At 40.5% G+C, this 22,706-nt stretch overlaps 1 protein-coding gene across 7 annotated transcripts in view; it reads right to left on the reverse strand.

Annotated features, from left to right (window-relative positions):
• Nucleotides 1–1,347: 1,347 nt before the first annotated feature.
• Nucleotides 1,348–22,706, reverse strand: part of kif13a (kinesin family member 13A) — a 98,741-nt gene continuing 77,382 nt past the window's right edge. For 2 of the 7 annotated variants that reach the window (XM_069194960.1, XM_069194965.1), the window contains 16 exons: nucleotides 22,336–22,468; nucleotides 21,781–21,927; nucleotides 20,293–20,325; nucleotides 17,800–17,899; nucleotides 16,691–16,817; nucleotides 15,602–15,657; nucleotides 15,126–15,250; nucleotides 13,761–13,937; nucleotides 12,983–13,075; nucleotides 11,364–11,516; nucleotides 9,679–9,756; nucleotides 9,314–9,358; nucleotides 8,480–8,591; nucleotides 6,960–7,111; nucleotides 3,548–4,673; nucleotides 1,348–2,696 (listed from right to left, as the gene is read on the reverse strand). In XM_069194960.1, the coding sequence (XP_069051061.1) occupies nucleotides 2,479–2,696; nucleotides 3,548–4,673; nucleotides 6,960–7,111; nucleotides 8,480–8,591; nucleotides 9,314–9,358; nucleotides 9,679–9,756; nucleotides 11,364–11,516; nucleotides 12,983–13,075; nucleotides 13,761–13,937; nucleotides 15,126–15,250; nucleotides 15,602–15,657; nucleotides 16,691–16,817; nucleotides 17,800–17,899; nucleotides 20,293–20,325; nucleotides 21,781–21,927; nucleotides 22,336–22,468 (2,875 nt within the window). In that variant the 3' untranslated portion in view covers nucleotides 1,348–2,478. The other 5 variants (XM_069194961.1, XM_069194966.1, XM_069194962.1 and 2 more) reach the window with 4 other exon arrangements.

Consider the following 22,706-nt stretch of genomic DNA (forward strand, 5'->3'; position numbering starts at 1 on the left):
GAAAGACACTACTGATCGATGTGTTTGAGGAGTTTGGTAATGACTGATTTTTTCTTTCAAATATTTCTTACAGTATAACAATATAATATGTGTCAGACTGCAGGATTCTCAATACAATTGTCCAGACAGAAGGGGGGTAATTGTATTTTATGCATGAGCCTTTAGTGGGTGAAACTTAAAAAAAATGTTTTGCTTTCTACTGTACATAAGAAAGGTTACAAAAGAGAGGAAGCCATCTGACCCATCTGATCCATTTGGTAGTTTGTAGTTAATTGATCCAGGGATCTCATACAGCTGTTTCTTAAAAGGAACCAGGGTACCAGCTTCTACAATATGGCTAGTTGGCTTGCTCCGGAATACAACAATTGTAACAGCAGTATTAAGAATATAAGGATGAAGCTTTGTCATACAACCAGAGTTTTAAGTTAAGAATTTTTACAATGCAACTAAATCACCTAAGGCTTTATTCAGAACCCTCCTGGAAATCAACATAGGACTCCAGGTGCAGTCCAACTTGAGAATTGTGCAGTTTCTTGGCTAACTTTCTGGACTTTCATTTAATCCTGAATGGGCAAATTAAAAGTACAGGTTTAGATACTCTGTGGTTCAACACAGTGATGTATCTTCTTTATTCTCAAAAGCACTAAAAGCACTGTGACAGCACTAAATGACTTTACTTGGTAATTAAAAGCATGGTAATTAAAAGCATGGTTTTGAGTCCTAAGATATTGCTTTATATGGTGATACTCTCATAAAGAACCAGTATTATTTTTCACAAAAAATCCCTTTTATCTTATTTTGTGAGGAAGTTGGTGTTGAACAGATAAGCTATTTGTTACATAGCGGTGGCAGGCGATAGATTGAAATATCACAGTTCTTCTGAAAGAAGTCAGCAGCTAGCAGGGAGAGCCCAGTGTTTAACAGGCATTGCTCAAGCCATAGTGCCGATTCTTAGTCATTTTAACAGCTCTTTTTTGCTGTGCTGTAAATTGTACTTCAGTGCATATATTTAAAACAAATGAAAATGTCTCAGGAATAGGTAAACGTTTATTCCACGCTGAAAGGAAAAGAGACAACGTTTCAGATGTGGTCAAAATCCTGAAGAAGGCAACATAGCTGAAACATTGCATCTCTTTTCTTTTCCTTTAAGCATGGAATAAACCTTTACCTGCTCCTTTGCAGTTGACACATCTACCTTTCAGAAATATCTTATGAATGCCAAGATGAACTGGCTTCTGACATAATGACTGCTTAAAATAAGTGATGACCCTTGAGTAATGTACCAGATAGAGAACTTGACAATGCTCATGACTATCTTGGAATGAAGAAAAAAAGACAAGAAAAGTATTTACATTGTAAACATTCTGTATTCTAAAACACTTCTGTACCAATTAAATAGAGTTGGTGAAATACAATATAAATTACAATTCTGTACAGTACAGTGTAGTAAACACTATGTCCAAACAGGGGGCTATTTACACCATCGATTCGGGGAGAGCAGCTTTTTTAAAATAAGGTCCTGGGTTTTTACTTGAAATTACAGTAGACCGTTTGTTTTTGCAGCTCCTCGTGATGAAATCTGTTTAAAAATACTTTTAGCAATACTTTTCAAGCAGAGCACACAAGACCCACTATCATCCAAGTATATAAAACTATGATACATACATTTTTTTTGTTTCCCCATCATTGTCCAACCCTACCATTCCACATAAAAGTTTAAATTAGGAGAGTCTAAGTACCATTACATAATGGAAATTGTACTTGTTCCAAAACACAACAAAACTGAAGCTCTCTTTGTAGCAGTAACACTTTTCTCAGTCCTGTATCTACCTGGCAGACAGACTTGAATGTTAGTGTTTTAAATGCCTTGAGGCACTGGATGATGCATGGTGATTGAGTTTGTACGGATTCCAGTAAAAGCCTAGTCAACACAGTAGCGGCCTTTTGGAAGACAGACGTCATGGAAGAGTGTTTTGTGAAACACAGAGAAGCAAAAGGCATTACAATACCTAGCCATCAAGGGAAATATGGCACAGAGCTTTCCCTTTAAAAAAACAAACAAACTAGGGTATGGACAGCAGATATAATGGGTTCTTTGGCAATTCACAACATTTAAAATCATACAGACAAGGAGTTAGGAAAACAGACAATTTTAACAGTGGTCTAGTTTCTAACAGAAAACCCACATTCTCTCAGGAGGTAAGCTTGTCTGAGTGAATAGGCGTCTCCAATGAAGTAATTCAGAATTAATACAGCATGTCAAAGTTATAAAATGTGGGCTTTAAACTAAGTACATGTGTATCTGTATAATGTGCACCAACTACTAGCTGTTAGCTGGTGTCTAATAAAAGGACAAAGTCACGACCCAGCAGAAACCATTCAGTCACCTTTCCGAATATACACATCAGGTTCCAATATACACAACCAAACACTGTTTCTCTACGCAGCAGGTCGCGTAGCAAGAGCAAAAGCCGAGGATCAGCTGACCCACGAGCGGCGGTGTTCTTGCGTCTTCGGGGGGGTGGCGACGCCTCTCCGTTTCCTGCTGGTGCTGGCGGCCGACTGGGACCTGGGTACGCTGTCCTGCGCTTTGACCTTGTGGGGGGCTGGAGAGAGGCGGGTGGGCTTCACAAACACGCCGTGTCCCGGGAGGCAGCGGAAATACTCCCGCCCATGGACAGTGCCGTCGTGTTTGCCTGTAAACACAACAAATAAAAACATTTACATCCACAGGATAGATATTTCACAACGCAAACTTTCTTTCTCCGCCTCAGTGGCGATGGCTCGTCTCAGAGTAAGAAGAACTTCCTTTTTAATTTAAGAACTTCAGTCCCTCTCTGTCCACAAATATTTAGACCACTTTTAAACATAAGTGATAGTTTTACAACACGTGGTGTGCCAAACAAGACTTTGAAATAAGCATGCAGCTCAAGAGCTACATCAACATAAGAGCTAACATTTTTCTCTACCAGTGAAAACAAGTTATACAAATGACAATTTACGGTCTCCTGCTCATTTACAATAATAAACGTTATAAGCTGATGGGAAGAAGGAACTGTGTCAGCATCGACACCTTAGCATAATACAGCAGATACAAGATCCTTCTGTATCTCAGAATAAATGACCACTGTATACGTTGTAGTACGTCTATGACTGTATGTAAAGTGATGTAAAAAAGAAAGAACACCCCCTTGCGATTCTATGGTTTTATATATTAAGACATATATGCATCTAGTTCTCAACAACTCCTAGCAGTAGATAAATCTCAAATCATGTGAGGGATAACGCACAAAGTTTACTTTGTTGTTTTTTATCAAGCAAATAATCAGTCAATATTCAGAAGCCTTGTGTGAAAACGTAAGTGCACCCTTACTGCTTCCATATGAGTTAAAAAGGCAATTAGAATCAGGTGCTGCAAAATAATCCTTAGAGTGTGTATTTTCTTTTTCATATTACTGTAAATATGAGCACTTCTGTCCTGGTGATACTAATCAACAAGTATGTGTTTAACTGTCCTTAATTGTTCCTCAGCATCAAAACCACTTACCAGCTGGAAGGTCAAGCTCCACTCCAACCCAGACTCCCTCTGCAAAATCCACAGCACCAACATAGTGAATAGTCCCAGTTTTATTTCCAATACACACATGTTCGCCTGGTGCCATCCACTCAGGAGAGTGTCTTAAAGGAGGACCCTCATCACTGCTTGAGGAGTCCATATGATTCTTGTTCATGGATGTGTCTGTAGCTGGAGGGGTAGAGTCTCCACCCGATTCCACAGACACCCCAGCAGTCAGTTCTTCACTCGAGTTTGTCAGGCACATGTAATCGGTCATCCTTTGTGTGCTCTGCAAGGCCTCGACAGGGGCACACAGTGACTGTCGGCCATTTTGCATTGGGCTATGGATTTGGTTAATAGCACCACACTTAGAGATTTGATCCAGTTCTTTCTGACCTGCCAAAAAGCCTTTTTCTTCACACTGCTCGTCAATAAACTGCCCAATGTCCTTCTCATCATCTGCGCCTTTGAAGTCTGTAAACTCTTGACTGGAGAGACACAGAGCATTTTCGTTCGATGATGAATCTGGCACAACATCAGAAGCTTGTGTTGCAGAGGCTGATCTACTGTCCTGACAATTTAGCGAGCATGAGGAGAAAATGGTTGCAGTTCTGGAGGGAGTCCTACTTTTGGGTTCAGCAACCTCCTTGCATGCAAATGACTCATTTTCAAAGGCACTTTTAGTTTCAACTGAATATTTTGCTGCATGTTGTGGGGCTTCCTCAACGTGCTCCAGCTGGTCCGGGCTGAAGGAGAGCCTCCTCTCCAGATGTGAGGGGTCACAGGACTCAGTGTCTCTGTTCTGATTGGCCAGCTGGTCAGTACTGTCACTGCCAGCGAAGAGCACATCAGACAGAGTGGCGTTAGAGGCACTGTGGGAGAAGTAGCCGCTGGTCATGCTACTGGCAGTGGGGCTGCGGGAGACTTCTTTTTCTAAAACTCGACAGCTGGTCAGCTCAGATTTGGAAGAAAACAAGTCCCTGCTCTCCAGGCTGGCATTGTAAACATCAAAGTCTGCAAATTCTTCAGGAATGTAAGGCTGTAAACTCTGGAGACCATGAGAGCCCACACCGGGCTTACTCACGCTGTCCGAATCAGTATCGTCTTCTTCAGAATCCTAAAGGTTGATGAAACAAAGAAATACAGTTTAACAGAATGAAGAATAACTTAAGAAACTTGGAGAGATATTCGGATAATATGTTAAATTGTTTTCACCATTTTAGACCACTGATGATAAAATAATTAATTTATAAAAGGCATTTGTAGCCCCTTGTATACTTATTTTCAATAAGAACATGTAAAATCTTTGGATTTTTGTCAAGAAGGCTGACGCATTTTCTTAGGCCCAGAACTGTTGCCTATGCCTTTGAGCATAAATAAAAGGCTCTGCGCCGCAGGTCTAGAAAATACCTGGAAGATTCATCACATAAGCTACTTCATAAACATATCCTCCTCAGTTAGTGAGGGCTGAACTTTCGATGCAGAAAAATAAAAGTCTACAAAGCCTAATGACGGTTTTTAAACTTTTATTGCCCTGAGGCCTGTTGTTTATTAGAAATTCCCACATTTACATCCAAAAGCCATAATAATAGGTACAATATCAGTCAAATGAACACATTATCCTGGTGTCGGGCAATGAGAGACTGGCTAAAGGAACACAAGAGGAAGATTTCCATTGCCTATCCAGGCCAGACCAATTCTCAGATCTGAGTGCTATTACAAATGGGCAGAACCTGCAGATTGTGCAGTTGGATTCCACGTCTTAATCTCCATCAAAACAATGGTGACAAAGGCAATTCTTCTGGAAGAATGGGATGAGGTTGATAATAATGGTCGTTTTTATTTATAACGCACATACACATACAGTATAGGACTGGGGACACTATTGGCTGCCAAGAGGCCCAAAATTATTTAGTACAGTTCCTACAGTATATGTAGGCTGCACCTAAGAAGAAAAAAAACATTTTCTGATCATCTTTAGGCTTTCCAGTGTCACTAAGTTTTCAGCAATTTTCAGTGATGTGGCATTGACCCTAAATTTTTACTCAACTTTAGGAGTACCTATCAAAATTAATATTAATTTAAATCTTAATTTTGGTCTTCAACAAATTCAATTTTGTGCTTTTCATTTTAAGCTATACAAATTATTAACAGCATTCAGATCAAGGGTTTTATTTATATGTGTTACATGACTGACACAAGTGTTGCTCCAATGAAAGCTCTCCTTTACTCATTTTCTTTTTCACAAAAAAATATACAAATATAAAAACAGTAGCAGCAGAATTAAACTTCTGCCTTTCAGAAGAGAATCTAGGTAACATTATTTGTATCCCATTGTTGTCATGGCACTATTAAAATGTGAACATTTATTTACCACGCCAGCTTTCTCAAGACACTGCATATGAGCAAGCCCTCCTTATACCCACTAGCTGGTAGCATGACAGTAAATGTGGGACTTACAATCTTAGCTCCTTGTGTGTTATAGTGATCTAGTTGCATGCTGCTGGCAATACATCCTGAGGACACAACACTGTCAGGGCTGTGAGCCAGCTTAGAACTATCCTGAGATGGAGGCATGCTCTGCAATGGTTGAGACACACAACAAGCAAAACGTCACACAAACAAGGCAATGGGCAGGTTAATTCAAAACACTTGAGACATGCAGTTAAAAAGCGAATGGCGAGATAGGCATGCACAACACAAAAAACACTACTCCGCCATTCCCATGTGACAGCACAGTACATATTCATGCCAAGGCTCAGGCAGAACACATTGGTAAATCTTGGGCTGGCTGGAACAGGATGGGAAGGGCAATGTGACATCTCTAGCGAGGTGATGCATTTACACTGCATCCAAGTGGAAACATCATTTTCCTTAGCCAAAATAAGATAGCGGAAGAGAAACAGCTGGCTTCTGTAGAGCCTCTAGAATGTTTTAGGGATATTCAAAATGATTTTTATATCTAAATAAAGGAAGCAAATTTCTTAACCCAATTCCTATTCCTACATTTCCATCTGGATACATTCAAGAGCACTAACTATTCTTGATATATGAGGTAATTCACATGCACCTGCAACCAATTAAATTTATTAGCTTGCTTCAGGTCATCAGCAGTTCCCTCTGGACTAGGCTGTTGCACTTGACAGTGCACAGTTCACACTTGCTGCACATTTCAAACATACTAATTTTTGAGTGCCGTCATGGACTGAGGGAGAAAGTTAATACCTTTAATGCCAAAATTAACAATAGCAACAATACAAAGGGTAGTAGGAGGTTCCTGCTTTTGAAAATGGGTGCTCAGTATTTTGGAAAGTACCTTCTCCTGGCTGTGACTATCAGTAATGCAGTATAAACGGGGTCTCTCTCTGTGCAGAGAGACTGTCTGGGGGGATCAGTGTGTTACCTCTTGTCCAAGGAGAGGTCTTGATTCCAGGGAATGCTTTACTTTGTGCTCTTCTTTGACAGGCATTAACGACTTTAGGAATTTGGGTGGCTGAGGTGATAATGCTTTAAACGGACTTGCATTAAAGAAAAGGGGAGCTTCTGGTACACAACCTGAGAAAAACAAGCAATGAAAGTTTCTCCTTCAAAAGAACTAAGACAAGTTTTATGAAAATATAGAGAAATACTGTACAATCAGTAAAGCACTTATTTATTTTTTCCCCATTTTCTTCCATGAATTAATATCTAAGCGAAAAAACCCTAAACAAGGCAGATGGAAAATTTGTAGATGTTCTCTTTAGGTTACAACGACTTTTGACTATTTTAATAGTGACTTTCAGAAAATATTCCACAGCCTTAGAACCATTTAGGGAAATAAAAACAATTTAGTATAATAATAAATGTTATCTGACATAAAACTGAAAAACTAAAGTATACAATGTGAAATTTTATTTCAAGACATTTTCCAGCAAAAATGAAATGGATTGGATGGAGTTTTATTTTCCATTTGAGCTCTTAAATACTTAAATGGGACAACAATTATTTCCCTAACTGGACAACAGGATAACTGGATTCTTTCCACGACTTTTATAGGCACTGCTGTAGGATTGTGACTTTAAAAATATCAACTGTGGGAAACATGAAATGGGTTCAGATCAGCTAGTCTGATCTTGTCATAGACTGGGATGGGAAACCTCCAAGGAAAACCAGGTCCATGCTGCAAGTAGTGTTGCTGGACCAGTACAGTAGGTGGCACTTATCCACCTGGACCAAAAGCTCCACACCCAGTGTGGTGGGACATCAAAGATCCCATGGCACTGTTTGCAAGAAAAGAGCCTTAACCCTTTATTTCACTTTGGGCTGCACAATCTTGCCTTCCTAAATTCCAGGAGGTAAAGTAACTTATCTGCTGCATCTGCTAAGTAGCTGGGGTGCTGCGTGTCACCCCAGCTTTGGGTTCCTTTGGGATGAAAAGCCTTACACAAGCACATGGAATTCTTCTTCTTCCTGATTAGAGCAATCGAATGATCTACAAGCTAATTTTGGAAAGAGGCCAAATAGTGATGCAAACAATTGGGTCTGGAGCTGACACATGCTGTACTGTATGATGCAGAACTATCCGTATAAATCAAGCAGCAGCTTTCAACAAGGAAATACGAGCCTGCAGCCCAGTGTGGATTTCCATCCCTTCATGATCCATGTGATTTGAGAGCTTTCCAGATAAAACACTGTCCCAGAGCTCTGCAAAGCAGCTTGCGGAGGAGTGTTCTGATGCAGCGTGTGCCCTTCTGCACTAATGGGGAATGCTTATAATGCAAAGCACCACGCAGCCCGTGCAGTTCAATGTCAGACGCACAAAGGGCCTATGTGAAATGGATTTTTGTTGTGTGCGAATGCTTTCAGCTGAAGCATCTGCTACACAAGGCAACTCGCTACACAAGGTACAATAGCTCTGGAAAGGTTAATTTCATGGGCACTTACCGTGATTTTCTTTACTTTTGAGGGGTGAGTCCTTGGGGAGAGTTCCATAAAGAGATATGTCCTGATAACTGGACAAGCAGTCTGAAATATCCAGATGGCTTTCTGAGTGGCCCTGTGATAGAGGAAAGCAATTGGGAAGATGAAGGGTCATCTCCAAAACATGTTCACTGCAGAAGGGGCTGCTTCAGCTTTACTGCTGCTAACGATGTAAAAGTGAAATGAGCAGAAAGAAATTCGACAGAGATCTTGACTATACATTACTTGTACCTCATGTTTCCTTACAAACAAAATTTGAAAAGCTCAATATAAAATTGAACTGCTCAGTTAAGTATGCCTTATAAAAAGTAATGTAACAATATTAATTAATATTAGTGGCAGTATGAGGTGAGCTCACTTCAAAAATGTAGTCTTGAGTGATATACAGGGGATATACTTTCTGAGGGCCAGCAAGAACTTGTAGTCACACCTGGCTGTCCGGTGAATGACAGAAGAAAAAAGATTATGAGAGTAATATTCCTGCTCCAGTGACGGCAGTGCAGCCCGTAGCAGACGGCCAACACAGAATGTTTTAAGACTCTTCGTCTCTGACAGACATGGGATATTCAGTCCATCCAAGCTATTAATGATTTACTAATTATTATTAATTGACATCAACTACAAATTAGCACTGTTCCTGAGTCTCTGGTGCCGTTTGGAATTTGCTGAACTTATAAAAGCCTCAGGCCCAAGGCTTCTCTGGAACTGAATGGCATCACAGTTTGCCATGGAAATCCACGCCTCTGGTTGTCTTTCACTTACCTGCCCCTCTTCTCAGAATTTTAGCAGCTTTCCTACCTTAAAGTCATCATCCTCAGTGAGGTCAGATCTCCCACAGGACACCTGCACACAGACACCAGGGAGGTCAAAGCCAAGCCAAACAGATCATTTTATCACTCTCGCATCAAAGGAAACAAAATTCACTGACAGGCCAGGAATTGATAAAATAATTTCTGTTTTTGCTATTGTTACTTTTTAGGGTCAATTCAATTACATGTTTCTGGACAACTGGGAAGAGTGATGGTCGATTCTGAACTCAGTCAAGGGTTAATGAATCAGAAGGACCAAACTCTCCACTTAAAACATATCAATTATATCAATTAAACAGTCTTGAAAAGGCACTTATCACAAGGCTTCCTTTACCTACAGGTTGTGAGACTTACGTGCTGCACGTTGGGTGTGCTGATGCTCCTCCGGATGTGCCTTCCTTTTGCAGACAGTGCTTCTTTGACTGTGACAGCCTACATGAAGACAAAACAGCAGTCCATCAGCTCCCACTGTTGATGATACATCGACATGCTGCTCTACAGAGATGTAGAGCACAGGTCTAAATTTCTGTACTGAATGACTTTTGAATTACAAGTCTGACCTCCAGTGGGAAATTCTGGGATCTTTGCTTCTTTGGCAGTACAGCATTTCCGTTGGTGGAAACTTGTCAGTGTGTTAGCAGTGGGAGATAAAGCATAGGAAAGTCTCAAGTCTCTGTCTTAAGCTGACATATTAAGATTACAGAGCATTTTATCAAACTTGCTTACTGTCTTACTGTTTGGAGCAACCAGTAGAGGTAGCGGTTACAGGACAGGCTGGCTCTACAGTCCAGACATCAGTGTGAGTACTGTGAGCTGCTGTGTTTGGTCAACTTGCAGAGTTGGCAATGACAGCTGTGTTAGTCCTCTGACGTCTGAAAGCACACTCTGTGGGAATGGGTCAACGGCACAGAGATGGCACACAAGACGCTGATTAGAATGGACAGCTGTTTTGAGCAGGCAGTATGATCACCGTCTTTGTCTCCCTTGTGCAATTCAGGGAAGCTGCTGCTGCTGTGAGCTCCAAAAATTGGTTCTTTCCAAATAGTGGTGTGTAAAAACTAATTGGCCATTAAAATAAAAATAAACTTGTCTGCCCTTTTAGACTTTATATGATTTTTGTCTGATTGGGTCCACAGAGAAAAATTCTATCCTGAATGTCAGCCACTAGGAATAACACAAATGTAAGAATACTAAGACCAGAGCTGCACAAATGCAGCATTACATTAAATGCTTTATGTTTGTGGTTTATATGATGAGGCTGGAGCCTGCATGTGCAATCCATCTCCAGTCTTTTAAGAGATCCCGACCAGAAGTACTGTAGTACTCCATATAACTCCATGTGTTAGGCGGCCATCCTGTGATACTTGATATTGTTATATTGTTCCTGTCAGAAACTGTTCTGTTCAGTTGAATCACTTCTGTGTTACTGGCAGTATTCCTATTGAAAAACACCCCTTTGACCTCTGAACATACAATTCTGTGGTCCTGTAATGTGCAGAAAGCCACTGAACAATTGTTATACCCAGTACAGGAACAAACCACATTATACATTGCCATCATTCAAAACGTTGTCCCTGTAAACAGTGACTGTTTAGGATTAACTGCCTCCTTCAGCTTATATGAGAATTTACGTTAGATTATTTTGATCTTTTTTACTAGCTGTAGTAATTTATCATGGAAGGAATTAGGATGTTCATGTAATACAGGTGTGGTGACAATCCACAAAACATTTTGGAGTTATAAACAAGACTTTCACTCTCAATATGTAACAATTTCAGAAATCCATTTTTTTGTGAAAAGCTGCTCTGTACTAAATATAAAGCAATTTAAATAAGTGTCTCATTGCCACTACACACTACATACAGCACGAGAGATGCATGCGATGAACACACTGCATCACGCTGAATCTGAATAATTTGACGTTCTTAAATTGTCAGGTCACTTGTCACTAGCTGCTCGCTCTCTACTTGCACAGAGATGGAACAGCAGACACAAGAGGAAGCAGAAAGCAGGAGCAGAAGCTGCAGTACTGCCAGGACCTGTCTGAGGCGCTCCAGGCTCAGGATGTTCTCCACCTCCAGCACGCCGCGCGTGTACTTTTCGATGTAGGTCTCTCCGTCTGCCGAGCCCTCGCTCTCTCCTCGTGCCGCCATCAGAGCCAGCGTCTCCCGGTCCTCCGTCTCCTCTGAGGCCTGGGCGGGCAGGGAACAGGGGATTACTGGCTCCTCCTAGCCCCACCTCCTAGCACGACATCGGCGTGTGGGCTTGGGTGTGCGCGTTTGTGTGCTAAGGTTTGCACCAGTTTGATGACGGCCTTTTCAAATGACTGTGCTTTTCAGCTGAAAGGGGAACTGCAGTCCCAATTTCTCAGGCCAGGTATTAAATCTCGGTAACAAAATCAATTCAATTGATGTTATAGAAAAAATGAACAAATTTCAAATTTTTAGTGAAAAAGTACAATAAGTCACCATTGTTGTCACAAACTTTCATTCGACTTCCCACAAATTGCAAATTGTGTCCCTTCCTGCTCACTAGTCATCGTAATGACTAATTTAATGGGGTGTACGAGTAAATAAGTACAGGTTGTGCAGCAGACATTTCACCACAGAAATGTTCCAACATGATCTGCATGCAGAGTTAAAAAGTAAGTAGCATTTGTCGGCAAAACCATCTCGAAATTGAGAGCGATATTTCTATTGGATTAAAAGAGATGTATTCACAAGCCTGCTTGTTTACAATATAATAAGGCTGCAACACGTCACCAGACGTTTTGTTGCCTTGTTTTGATTCGCTGTATATGGAGCTACGCATACCTGGAACTTATAGTCTATTTTGTGATGTAAGTTGGAGGTTTTACAAGTTACTGTGTACATTTTACTTTTACTGTGGTTTAAAATGCACTCATCAATGCTGATTCTTTATAACCCCAAAACATAAAAATAGCTTTGCAGTTCCCCTTTAAAATAGTGCAGATTGCACATTAATAACAGCGCCATTCAAAATTGTGTGTTCTAAGTAGAAGTCAACATTGCGGAGGAAGAGACTGCAGTGAGGCACCAGAGGTTATGAAATAGAAAGCTACAATATTATATAGTATACAGTACATACAGTAAAAGCTACATTTATAAAGCTACCTTTGACCACATTTATCCAGCAACCATATTGTTACAGATGTACTGTTTTTGTAGAAGCCCAGTCAAAGGCATTAGTACTATACAGTATGTACACAGCTCTTTGCAAATTAGGTTTAGTATGATTGCACATTTTAAACATTTTAAAGTGATAATGCATCCACATCTGCAACCTGTTAAAATGCACTGTGAGTCCGATATGGGGGCATTGGAAGTGCTCAGTTACTATTTGACTATTTGGTTATATACTGTAGTTATTATTTGTCCAGTTAGAGGCTCCTAAATGACTGGAAGTACAGTAGTTTTGTGGACTGTATCACAAACTTGTTACAGCGAAATAGTAAAAATGGAAATACTGTAACAATGCACTACACTGATCAAATTCTGCAGTGTTAATTCACAATGAGTCTTTCAATTTGTTACTGTAAGGTAATTATTATATTCATAGCAGAGAGAAAGTAATATTAATATAATATCTGATACACAGTGCAACATTGTGACGGTGTCGCAGAAGACAATTAAATTACCTTCGGTATGTTAGACACAATTTCATAAGTGACACCACAGGAATAGAGAACATTCTTCAAAGACATTCTTCTTTTCAGACTCTGGGTAAAACTCTGTAATAAAAAAAACATTTAACACTGAATTTTATGGTGAAAGAGAACTAGAAAAAGACTAACAGCCTTTTGGTCATTTTTCCCTGGCCCTCTACTGGCAATTCTAGTATCTGTGGAATGCCAAGATTGCAAAAAGAATCTCACATCGACTCCAGGGTTCTCTTTGGAATCCAATACCAAGCTACAAACAACAATTCACTTCATAATCTCAGAATGCCGCTTTTACTCCAAATCCGTATTAAAAAGAGATGTCAATAAAACAAAATCTTAGATTCGCGGATTGCAATTGATGGATAGCTGAATACAGTGAAATACCTACTACCAAATTGCCACCTAGTGTTCTTCTTTATTATTCAGTTTTACTTTTTTTTTTACTGAGGCAATCTGAGTGAGCTTCCTTGCTCAAGAATACTGGAGCGGTTTTCCACTGGTATTTGAACACAACCTTCCAGTTCAGAGTCCAGAGCCCTTAGCACTCCCCACCCACAAGTAAACAACAGCTGCTTTCTGCATAACAGCATGGAGGATGAGTTTTATATGTACTGTACTAATTACATGCTTATGTTCAAAAGAAAAGAAAGTCACCAACAATCTCCTTTATTTTATTTATCTGTTATTTGTAATGAATACAATATAATACAACCTGCCTCTGTCTTGATACAGAAAGGTGTAATTTTTACTTCACCTGCTTGTTATAAATGTTGACAGCAATCCTCTTCCTTATGACTAACTCCATAGGAGCAGGGTGACTGAGCTGAACAGTTGCTTTTACTATCAGATATATCCGTTCGTTCGGTGGAGTAATTCTGTTTAGATGGACTGAGTCATGAATGGACGAGTCCCAGGAGCAAACCGCTAACACCTGGACAAAGACAAGAATGTATATCACTGCATTAAATGCACTTTGAAATGGTGATTAACTGTTTGAAATGGTGACTGGTAAAGGCAGAACTTCAAGCACTGACTTACTGCTCACATCGAAAGCAAGATTTTACACTTTTAATATTGTACTACGGGCTGTTCTCAATTGATGCACTCTTGATTTGTACCAATTTGGTTTATTGGAGTTCAAAAATATTTACTGTTGCCTAACTTGGAACACAAATGGCATTTAAAATGCTCACTGACAGTACAAGGATAGAAAATAGCTACTTCACCTTGACATTTAAGATTAAATCGATACACAATAATTAATATTTAGTTAAAAAATTTGTACAACAATATAAACAAAATGTAGTACAACATACATTAATAAATATGTGTCATTGTTTTTATTTGGGAGCTCATCTATTCGACTGGGACTGAACCTGGAACACTTCCTCCCTATTTACATGCATTCCTATGGGGAATTCATTTTTAATTTCTGTGTTTTTCTTTTTTTTCAAGAATGTATCCCGCACATAATTCAAGAAATCCTGTCAGTTTTGTTCTTTGAAGGGCTTAATGCTTCAACTCCAATATGCAAATATTACGACTTTTTGGTTGTGCCGAAAATCATTTCAGCAATGCTACTACTTGACAATGTTGTATACTGAGGGCTTAAAATGAAGGAAATTAATTCTAGAAAGATCTTTTCAGATGTCACTGAAGCGCACAAAAACAACACAATACTGTAAACATCACAGGAAATGCACGTCTCCCAATATGTTAGTAATAATACAGGTTATCGACAACAACACAAGGAAAATGCATGAAATAATGAAGAAAGCAAATAAATGATTCCCAGACTATAGTCTTCAGGAGGTGATTGGCACTCCTTACCATATCAGTAAGTCCAAACTGTCATCAAATATTTCTGATGCACACTACCATTGCTCAAAAAATGTACAGAAATGATATGTGATTTCATCCCAATAAAATTGTTTCTTTCAGCTTTTCAAATTATATTACAATTGGTTTTCTACGGCTCCTGTGCGCCATATGAAGACTAGAAAGAGAGGTCTCTGGGTAATTTTAAATAAGAGGAATCAAATGTTAAAACAATGAGGTGGCAGGAACTGGATTGAGTCTCAATATGGCACTCTGTATTTCAAGGTCTGTGTGCTTGTACCTCCTCGTTGCTGTGCCTGATGATGGGCAGATAGAAGAACTGGCTACCGTGCTCCTTTGGCAGAATGGAGTTGACCCCCGATGCGTGAGGCCCTGTCAGCTGCTCATTCACGGTCAGGTCGTCCGCTGCAGGATTGGCACACAAGAAAATTATTCAGCACCTTCGCAGGCATCCTTCCTTTTCGGAGAAAGGGTAAGGAGAATATCTCAGGCAACAACGGCAGCTCTGACAGAGGCAGTGCATTCACTGTTTTTTTTCTCCAAAAGAACTGAGACAATCCCAACAGTTAAAACCCAGGAAAATGAATGCATGGAAATGTAGGTCAGCACACCCAGGCTGCATTAGTCAGGGCTATAACAGTAAATACGACTGATGAGATTTGGCCACTGTCCCGACAAAAGGCTTTGATGACCTGGCCAAATAGCTCACCAGTCCCGAGCAACAGAACAATGGAGAGTGACGATATTAGACATTACCATTCAAGTCCAGAAAGAGAACTGGGATATGAGCTTCCATTCCTGCAGACGGGGTCCTAGGACAAACAAAAATCACTTGCAGTGAAGTGTGGAAACCACTCATATAAATACACGTTCACAAGGCTGCAGCCTTGTTATTGTTTAATAAGTAAACACATAAGGCTGCTATGTTATTTTCAGAGCTTACGCATATTTTTCCAGTTTGTCCCTTTAAGTTTTTAACAGAAAATTTCATTTCCGCCTGCGCAAATGTGTCCTAACTGCAACACTGGTTTCAAGCCCCTGGCTGCTAGAATTGTATTAAAACAGCTTGAGTCCAAACAATTAAAACAACTTAATTACATGCTCTGTGCTTTTCAGGCACTAGAATAAGAGGCACAATTTGAAGCGTCATCGCATTACATCTACAATAAGTGGAAATCCACATGTGGTTTTATACTAGGAGATTTGTTGTAATTAATAAAAGTCATAAATAAAGTAGTATAACCAACAAACAGCTATATTAGTATTACATATTAGTAATACTCTTCAGATACAATATACCTGCTCCACATAAAAATGGGCGAGATGCAATGACACTTGGCACTGAAATACACAGTTGCTGAGTGTGCTTGTGAAAGTGAATTTAGAAAAAAAGTAGAATTTCTATAACATATAACCAGATCTGAGACTTGTGTTTCTTTAAATAGCTCCCAACTAATCATTTATGATGCACAGCTGCTGAAGCACAGCTGCAGACAACAGTCATTTACAGATGAGGCAAGAAAGACAAGTTTCTCCGACTAGATAGCCTTCATAGTTTTCCCCCCGACGTCCACCAGAGGGCAGGGAAAGCCGTAGATCAAAAATACTTTACCCAACTAATTGAGGCCGCCTCTGCTGAATTACCAGCTACTATTTTTCAATCCCCCCCGAAAAAAACCCTGACAGGCTCACGAGATTACTGCGAGTGGGGCCAGAAACGTGTGTTCTCCCGAACCTCAGCAGGCTTGAAACAGAGGGCTTCAGTCCGGGAAGCCCTTCGGGTTCAGCCGAGGAGATTACGGGGCAACAACAGGAGCGCCAAGCCGCCCTGTGGCGGCCGCCTACCAGTGCGCCGGTGCTCCTGGGATGCCGCTGCCGGGCGTGGGCACCAGCACGGCGTTCTGCTCCTCCGTCAGCCGCACCCACTGCTCCACCAGCCGAGCTTCTCTCTCCATGTCGTCCTCGGCCTTCTCTGGAGGGGGGGGACACAGGCCGCCGTCACCTCGCTGCGCGAGCAAGGCCTCGCGGCCTAGACCGGGACTGCCGCTCTCTGCGGTCCACTGACGCTTACGTTTAAATCAAAGACTTGCGCTCAAGTTCAAATTAAGCAAACTCATGGGAAGAAAGGACAGAAATACTGCAGCCTGACAGCACAATATCAATCTCACACTGCAGAGCTGTGCTGTATAGAATCGGGCGTTCTGCAGCTAATTTAAACAATGAGTGCATATTGTGTGAATGGGATCCAAGAAGAATCAACAATGTCGCTAGAAATCTTAACTTTGAAGTTCTTGGAAGCTTTAAAAGTTGCAGGGTGATATTGTCAGCAGCCATATCACCCTGCAACTCACAACTGGCAACCCACTGAAGCTAAGCAGGTGTGAGCCTGTACCTGGATGGGAGACCTCCTGGGAAAAACTAAGGTTGCTGCTGGAAGAGTGTTAGTGGGGCCAGCAGGGGGCGCTCACCCTGTGGTCTATGTGGGTCCTAATGCCCCAGTATAGTGACGGGGACACTATACTGTAAACGGGCGCCGTCCTTCAGATGAGATGTAAAACCAAGGTCCTGCCGTCATTAAAAATCCCAGGGCGTTTCTCGAAAAGAGTAGGGGTGTAACCCCGGCGTCCTGGCCAAATTTCCCATTTGCCCTTACCAATCATGGCCTCCTAATAATCCCCCTCTATGAATTGGCTACATTCCTCTGCTCTCCTCCCCACTGATAGCTGATGTGTGGTGAGCATTCTGGCGCACCATGGCTGCCATCGCATCATCCAGGTGGATGCTGCACATTGGTGGTGGTGGAGGGGATCCCCATTACCTGTAAAGCGCTTTGAGTGGAGTGTCCAGAAAAGCGCTATATAAGTGTAAGCAATTATTATTATTAAAAGTATGTAGCCGGTATGTTTCACACAGACAAGAGAGAGATTTAACAATACACAGCAATGGCCACAAACCTTGCTTATTGATTATTTTTTTAATTTGCTCATCGAGGTATTCTCTGCGTTTAATCAAAGCTTCTGACCACCGGTCTCGGACGCAGTTCAAGTCTTCCTCCTGTTAAAGCAGGAAGAGCAACCAAGGTCAGAGATGTCAGTGTCGGTACTTGTGGGGGTGGACGGGGCTAAACGGGGAGGGTAGACAATAGAAAGGTGGAATTTCGAGAAAAGTTGGTGCTCGTGGCATGTTTTTGGACAAGCACTTCACAGAACAAAATTCTGTACTGCCTTAAGTCAATATAATTCAAATTTGGACTGCAGTGCAATTTTAAATGGATCTGGGATGGCCTTATTTCATCTCCATCTTAGAAGCACATTCTACTGTTGTCAAAGAAATTTTGAGATGTGTGAGTCTTCATTATTCAGTATTGTATCATGTACCAGATCACCGTATTGTTTTACAATATTTTTTAACAAAACAAAAGAACTAACAGGCTTACAAAGAGTGCGTCTTGAGACAGAGCCTCCTATAGTTTGTTTAGTCCTCCCCTGGACGGCATTAAAACAACACAGAAAAGTGCTCTTTAATCAGTGGCTTTGTTCCTGGTTTAGTAAATCTTTCAAAGAATCACTGCATGTTTCAACTGGTTGTTGCGTCAACAAAAGTAATGCTTCAAGCTCACTTTTTCCAAGGTTTATTGCAGATTTTCAGTTCCAGCTAAGACAGTGACTCATCAGGAGACAAACCCAATGACCTGCACTTTTCCAGTCCCATCAAGGAAGAGCTGTAATCATGTGTTCACCGGCCAGCAGCTTACCTGAACTGATTTCTCTGTAAAAGTGCTTGTGGTTGTGGGCCATTGTTAAGATTTCAGATTAGAGTCCCATAGAGTTTCAAGTACCTCCCCATGCAAATGAGACATGCAGCCAGGCTTCATAATGTGAATGACATTATTCTTGTAGTTCGTAAGCTAGCACGACGGCAAAAAGCATTCAGCTTGCTGAAGTTAGTAGGTGAATCTGCAGTGGCCATTAAGTGCTTGGTAGCTGTGTCAGAGTTGCAAAGCCAGGACGGTCTCCTTTCAGGGAAATTCCCTGACTGGCCAGCACGTGGTCTACAAATATCTATGTGGAAATGTGTGCAATCCGTTAGCAACCCTCTGCCATTCTATAAGTACAGAACTATCTAACTGAACTTAATTGCAAAAAACAAACAATTGTTTCTATGTTTCTACATTGATACTTTGTGTGTCAGAATGATTTGCCGGGGAAAGGTCCTGGTTTGGGGTTTATGCAAAATTCTCTAAGTCTGACGCTGAATGAGATGTGTTTTACTATGTTCCTTGATTTATAGTCATATGATTGAACATGTGCTTTTAAACAGTTTTCTGTGGTTTTGCTCAAGTAACTCATAGAGAGAAATGGACCTTCAAATTATGTTCCTTTAAAATTAAAATGTGTATTTAAAACAAATAAATATAAAATGTAGTATTTAACATTTAGGAGATTCAATTAATGAATTAAAAGTTCTGCAAAATGAATAAGAATTTAACTAGAAGCTGCTCAGAATTCACCAGTGTCTGAGAAACAAAAAGGGCTCGTTTCTGATTAAATCTAATCTCTTTAGTAGTTTCTTTTTCATCTGGTTGCTACACTGACCAGCAGTGCTGAACAGCTTCAGCGTCTGGTGCCTGATAAAATGTTGTTTGCTATTTGCTGTGTAATCCCCAGTGGTGACAACTTTGATCAACTTTAATACTCCATCATGCAATAAATAAACTTCAAGCATGTACTTAATTTAGGATGTTACCCCCTTTGCTCCAGTTATAAAATATAACATTTTATAACTATAAAATAAGCTATAAAATCAAATTGTATTATGGGTCGAGTAGCTTTAAATGAAAAGAAGACAAATGCTGTGGACCCTACTAAATGACAAAAAAAAGTAAAAGGGGTTAATGATATTAAAGATCTTTTATATCAGCACAATGCGACAGTATGACCATGATTTGGTTTAGAGCCTATTAGGTACAGATGGAGAACACGGTCATGAAATCTGTAGGAAGGTACTGAAATCACATTGTCGTTTGCCAAGGTTTAGACAGGCAATCATCAATTTTCCAAATCTAGGGCTTTAAAGGAAAAATCTGAAGCTACAAAGATATGTGTAATGCTTATTTCTCTTTGATTGGCTATATTTTTACTCATACATACAGCTCTGTAGCTTCAGGTCTGGTTAAATCCTCCATGGTCCTGAAGAAACCATAATGAATGGTGTTTTCTGGAGCAAAGAGTAGGTAAATGTAACCCAAAAGGGTTTACACTTTTTCAGTGTAAGTGACTTGGGGGTGAATACATATGAACAGTGCCTGTGACCTCACTGATAAAAGCACAAGAAATGATATCTTCCTGCCCACCCCCTGGCTCCACCTCTGTATGAATGGTTGGACATTAGCAGCTGTGTGCTTCATTCCACAGCATTCATATCAGCAGAAGCAGCTAGCACTATACCTGGTAACTATCCATATCAGCATCATCCTCCTTCTGGCAGAAGAAAATAAACTCGGTAAACACACAGCATGCAGCAGGAGAAACATCACCATTATCCTCAGATACACAGAATATCCCAGGAAGATTGTTCTAAGTAACACATCCATCCGATACGAATCACAGTTCTTGCAATTCTTTCAGGATTTTATTGTTTTCCAAATAGTTTCGTTATTTAGCAAAAGAGGAACACATCTCGTCGATTTATTTCAAATGAACTGCAGTTTGCGCTGCAAAATGTCACAGTCTGCAGAAATACTGTAAGTCCTAGCTTTTCTGTTACTAAGCATGATTTATTTTGCCAATATAAAGGTAATGCCATATTTATTTTTGATGTTTTAGCGTCTGATTCAATTTTAAGATGTAACCTGTATCTTATTACTAACATACGGTATACTGATGCACAGTAAAAAAGTTGCAAAGTAAGTTGATTGGTTAGATAAGAGTGCCTGACTGTTATCAGCATGAAGACTGAGATGATCTGCTGCAATATTCAGCACTGGGATAGACGGATCACACCCTGGGTCACCACAATGGCCCAGGAAGGTCCTGTCCTTCTACGTAATTGTTTTGAGACTGCCGTCTCTATGGCGTAAGCAATACCAGGTCAACTTGCACAGCAGCATGATGGTGACATGTTTAAAATGTTCATATTCATTATATCTGAGTGTTGCATTTCTATTGTGCATCAGTATAGAATAGCTATTTTGATTAATGCAGAAAACCCCTTTTCAAAATAAATAGCATATTATAACTACATATTTAAATACATTTAAATACTGTTATATTAATTTATCATTTAAGTATTTATAAATACATATTTCGTTTTTATATAGCACTATATACAGTAGCATTCTCTACAGACAAGCAGATAATCTGACTTTATACCTGCAAATACACTTCTATTATAATAATATGATGCCACACTGAACATATTAAAAATAAAAGTTAAATAAGTAGATAAGAAAATAGAATAAAAACAAAATGCATAAAAGCATCTTACAATGAACTACAAGAATAATGAAAAAGGTGGCTACTTCTCTCATTAGCAAGAGGAAGTCATATACAGTCATCTGTCTTGATAAAGGATTGTAACGTAAATGACAATGGAACAGGACTTTGATTTTTGTCAGTCACATCAAAATTATCATGCCATGATGCATGGCTTTAAATTGTGCTAATACTGTTTGCATGAATGAAATATGGTACTAAGACATATATCACACCTTGCTTTCATGGCCTCCATGTCATTATTACACGAAACATCATGTTATTGCCCAGTTCATGCATTTCTGCTGGTTTTTGGCTTCAGTTTCAATTTAAATGTCTTTCAAGTAGACTCATGACTGTTCCTTGAGTTTCTGCTGATGCAGAGTATTTTTAATCAATCCTGCAAGCCTTGAGTCTTGTGGGTGAAGTGTCCAGGGCAAACCGAAGCGAGCACGACTGTACCTGGTAGCTGTCCAAGGCACGCTGCAGCCTGACCGAGCGAGCGGACACACAGCCGATGGACACGGACAAGATGGCCTCCACAATGAGGGGTAAAGTCCCGGACTGCTGCACCGGCTTCACCGCCACCTGGAGCCTCCGAGAGTGACCCTGACAGCAGGATGAAGTGGTGCATAAATGCCCACACACAACCCCCCCCTGGAAACACAGTACATACCCCCTGACCTCACCTCACAACATTGAAAGAAAACCAGTAGGTTGAGAAGAATTCTGATTCTCCGCCATGAAGCAACATGTTACGGCATGAACCGTTCAAGAGGCCGCAATTAAGCTGTGAAGTTCAATACTGAATACATTTTCACTTGGACCTTCGACCCTAACCCCCCCAAAATATCCTGATCTTAAAACGGCAGTTAGACATCCTGACTATAGAATCCCGAGTTTCAAAACATAAGCTCATTCCATCGCACGGGCACAACTTCTGAAAATTATCCAGAAGCCTGTCACGAAAGTTTGAAAATTCTGAGCTTTAAAAATTAAAGACATCAGTGTGTTTACCTGGCGGAGCTGAAAGATGCCCCCTGTGTTGACGTCTTTGGCCTGGTGCAGCTCCACAGCGGTGTACTCCCCCAGCTCATTGAGCTCCTGGATGGACACCCACATCTCAATCCTCCGGGACACCTCGCTCCATCTGGAGAGGGGGAGAGGAACAGGGAGTGGGTTTAAACATGAAGAAATGTGGGTATACCAGATGAGAGTTCCAGTGTTGCACAACTTCTAATAGGGCTCCGTGATGTATATGATCATTTTTCAAAACAAAAAAAAGGCAAAACGTCCAGGTCAACCCAGTGGCCTTTTTTAGAATGAACAGCGAAACAGACACCAGAGGGCACAAGTGAATGATTCATAGAGCAGCTACTTAGCACAGG

Source organism: Lepisosteus oculatus, chromosome 10 (genome assembly GCF_040954835.1).
Source record: "Lepisosteus oculatus isolate fLepOcu1 chromosome 10, fLepOcu1.hap2, whole genome shotgun sequence".
Lineage (NCBI taxonomy): Eukaryota > Metazoa > Chordata > Actinopteri > Semionotiformes > Lepisosteidae > Lepisosteus > Lepisosteus oculatus.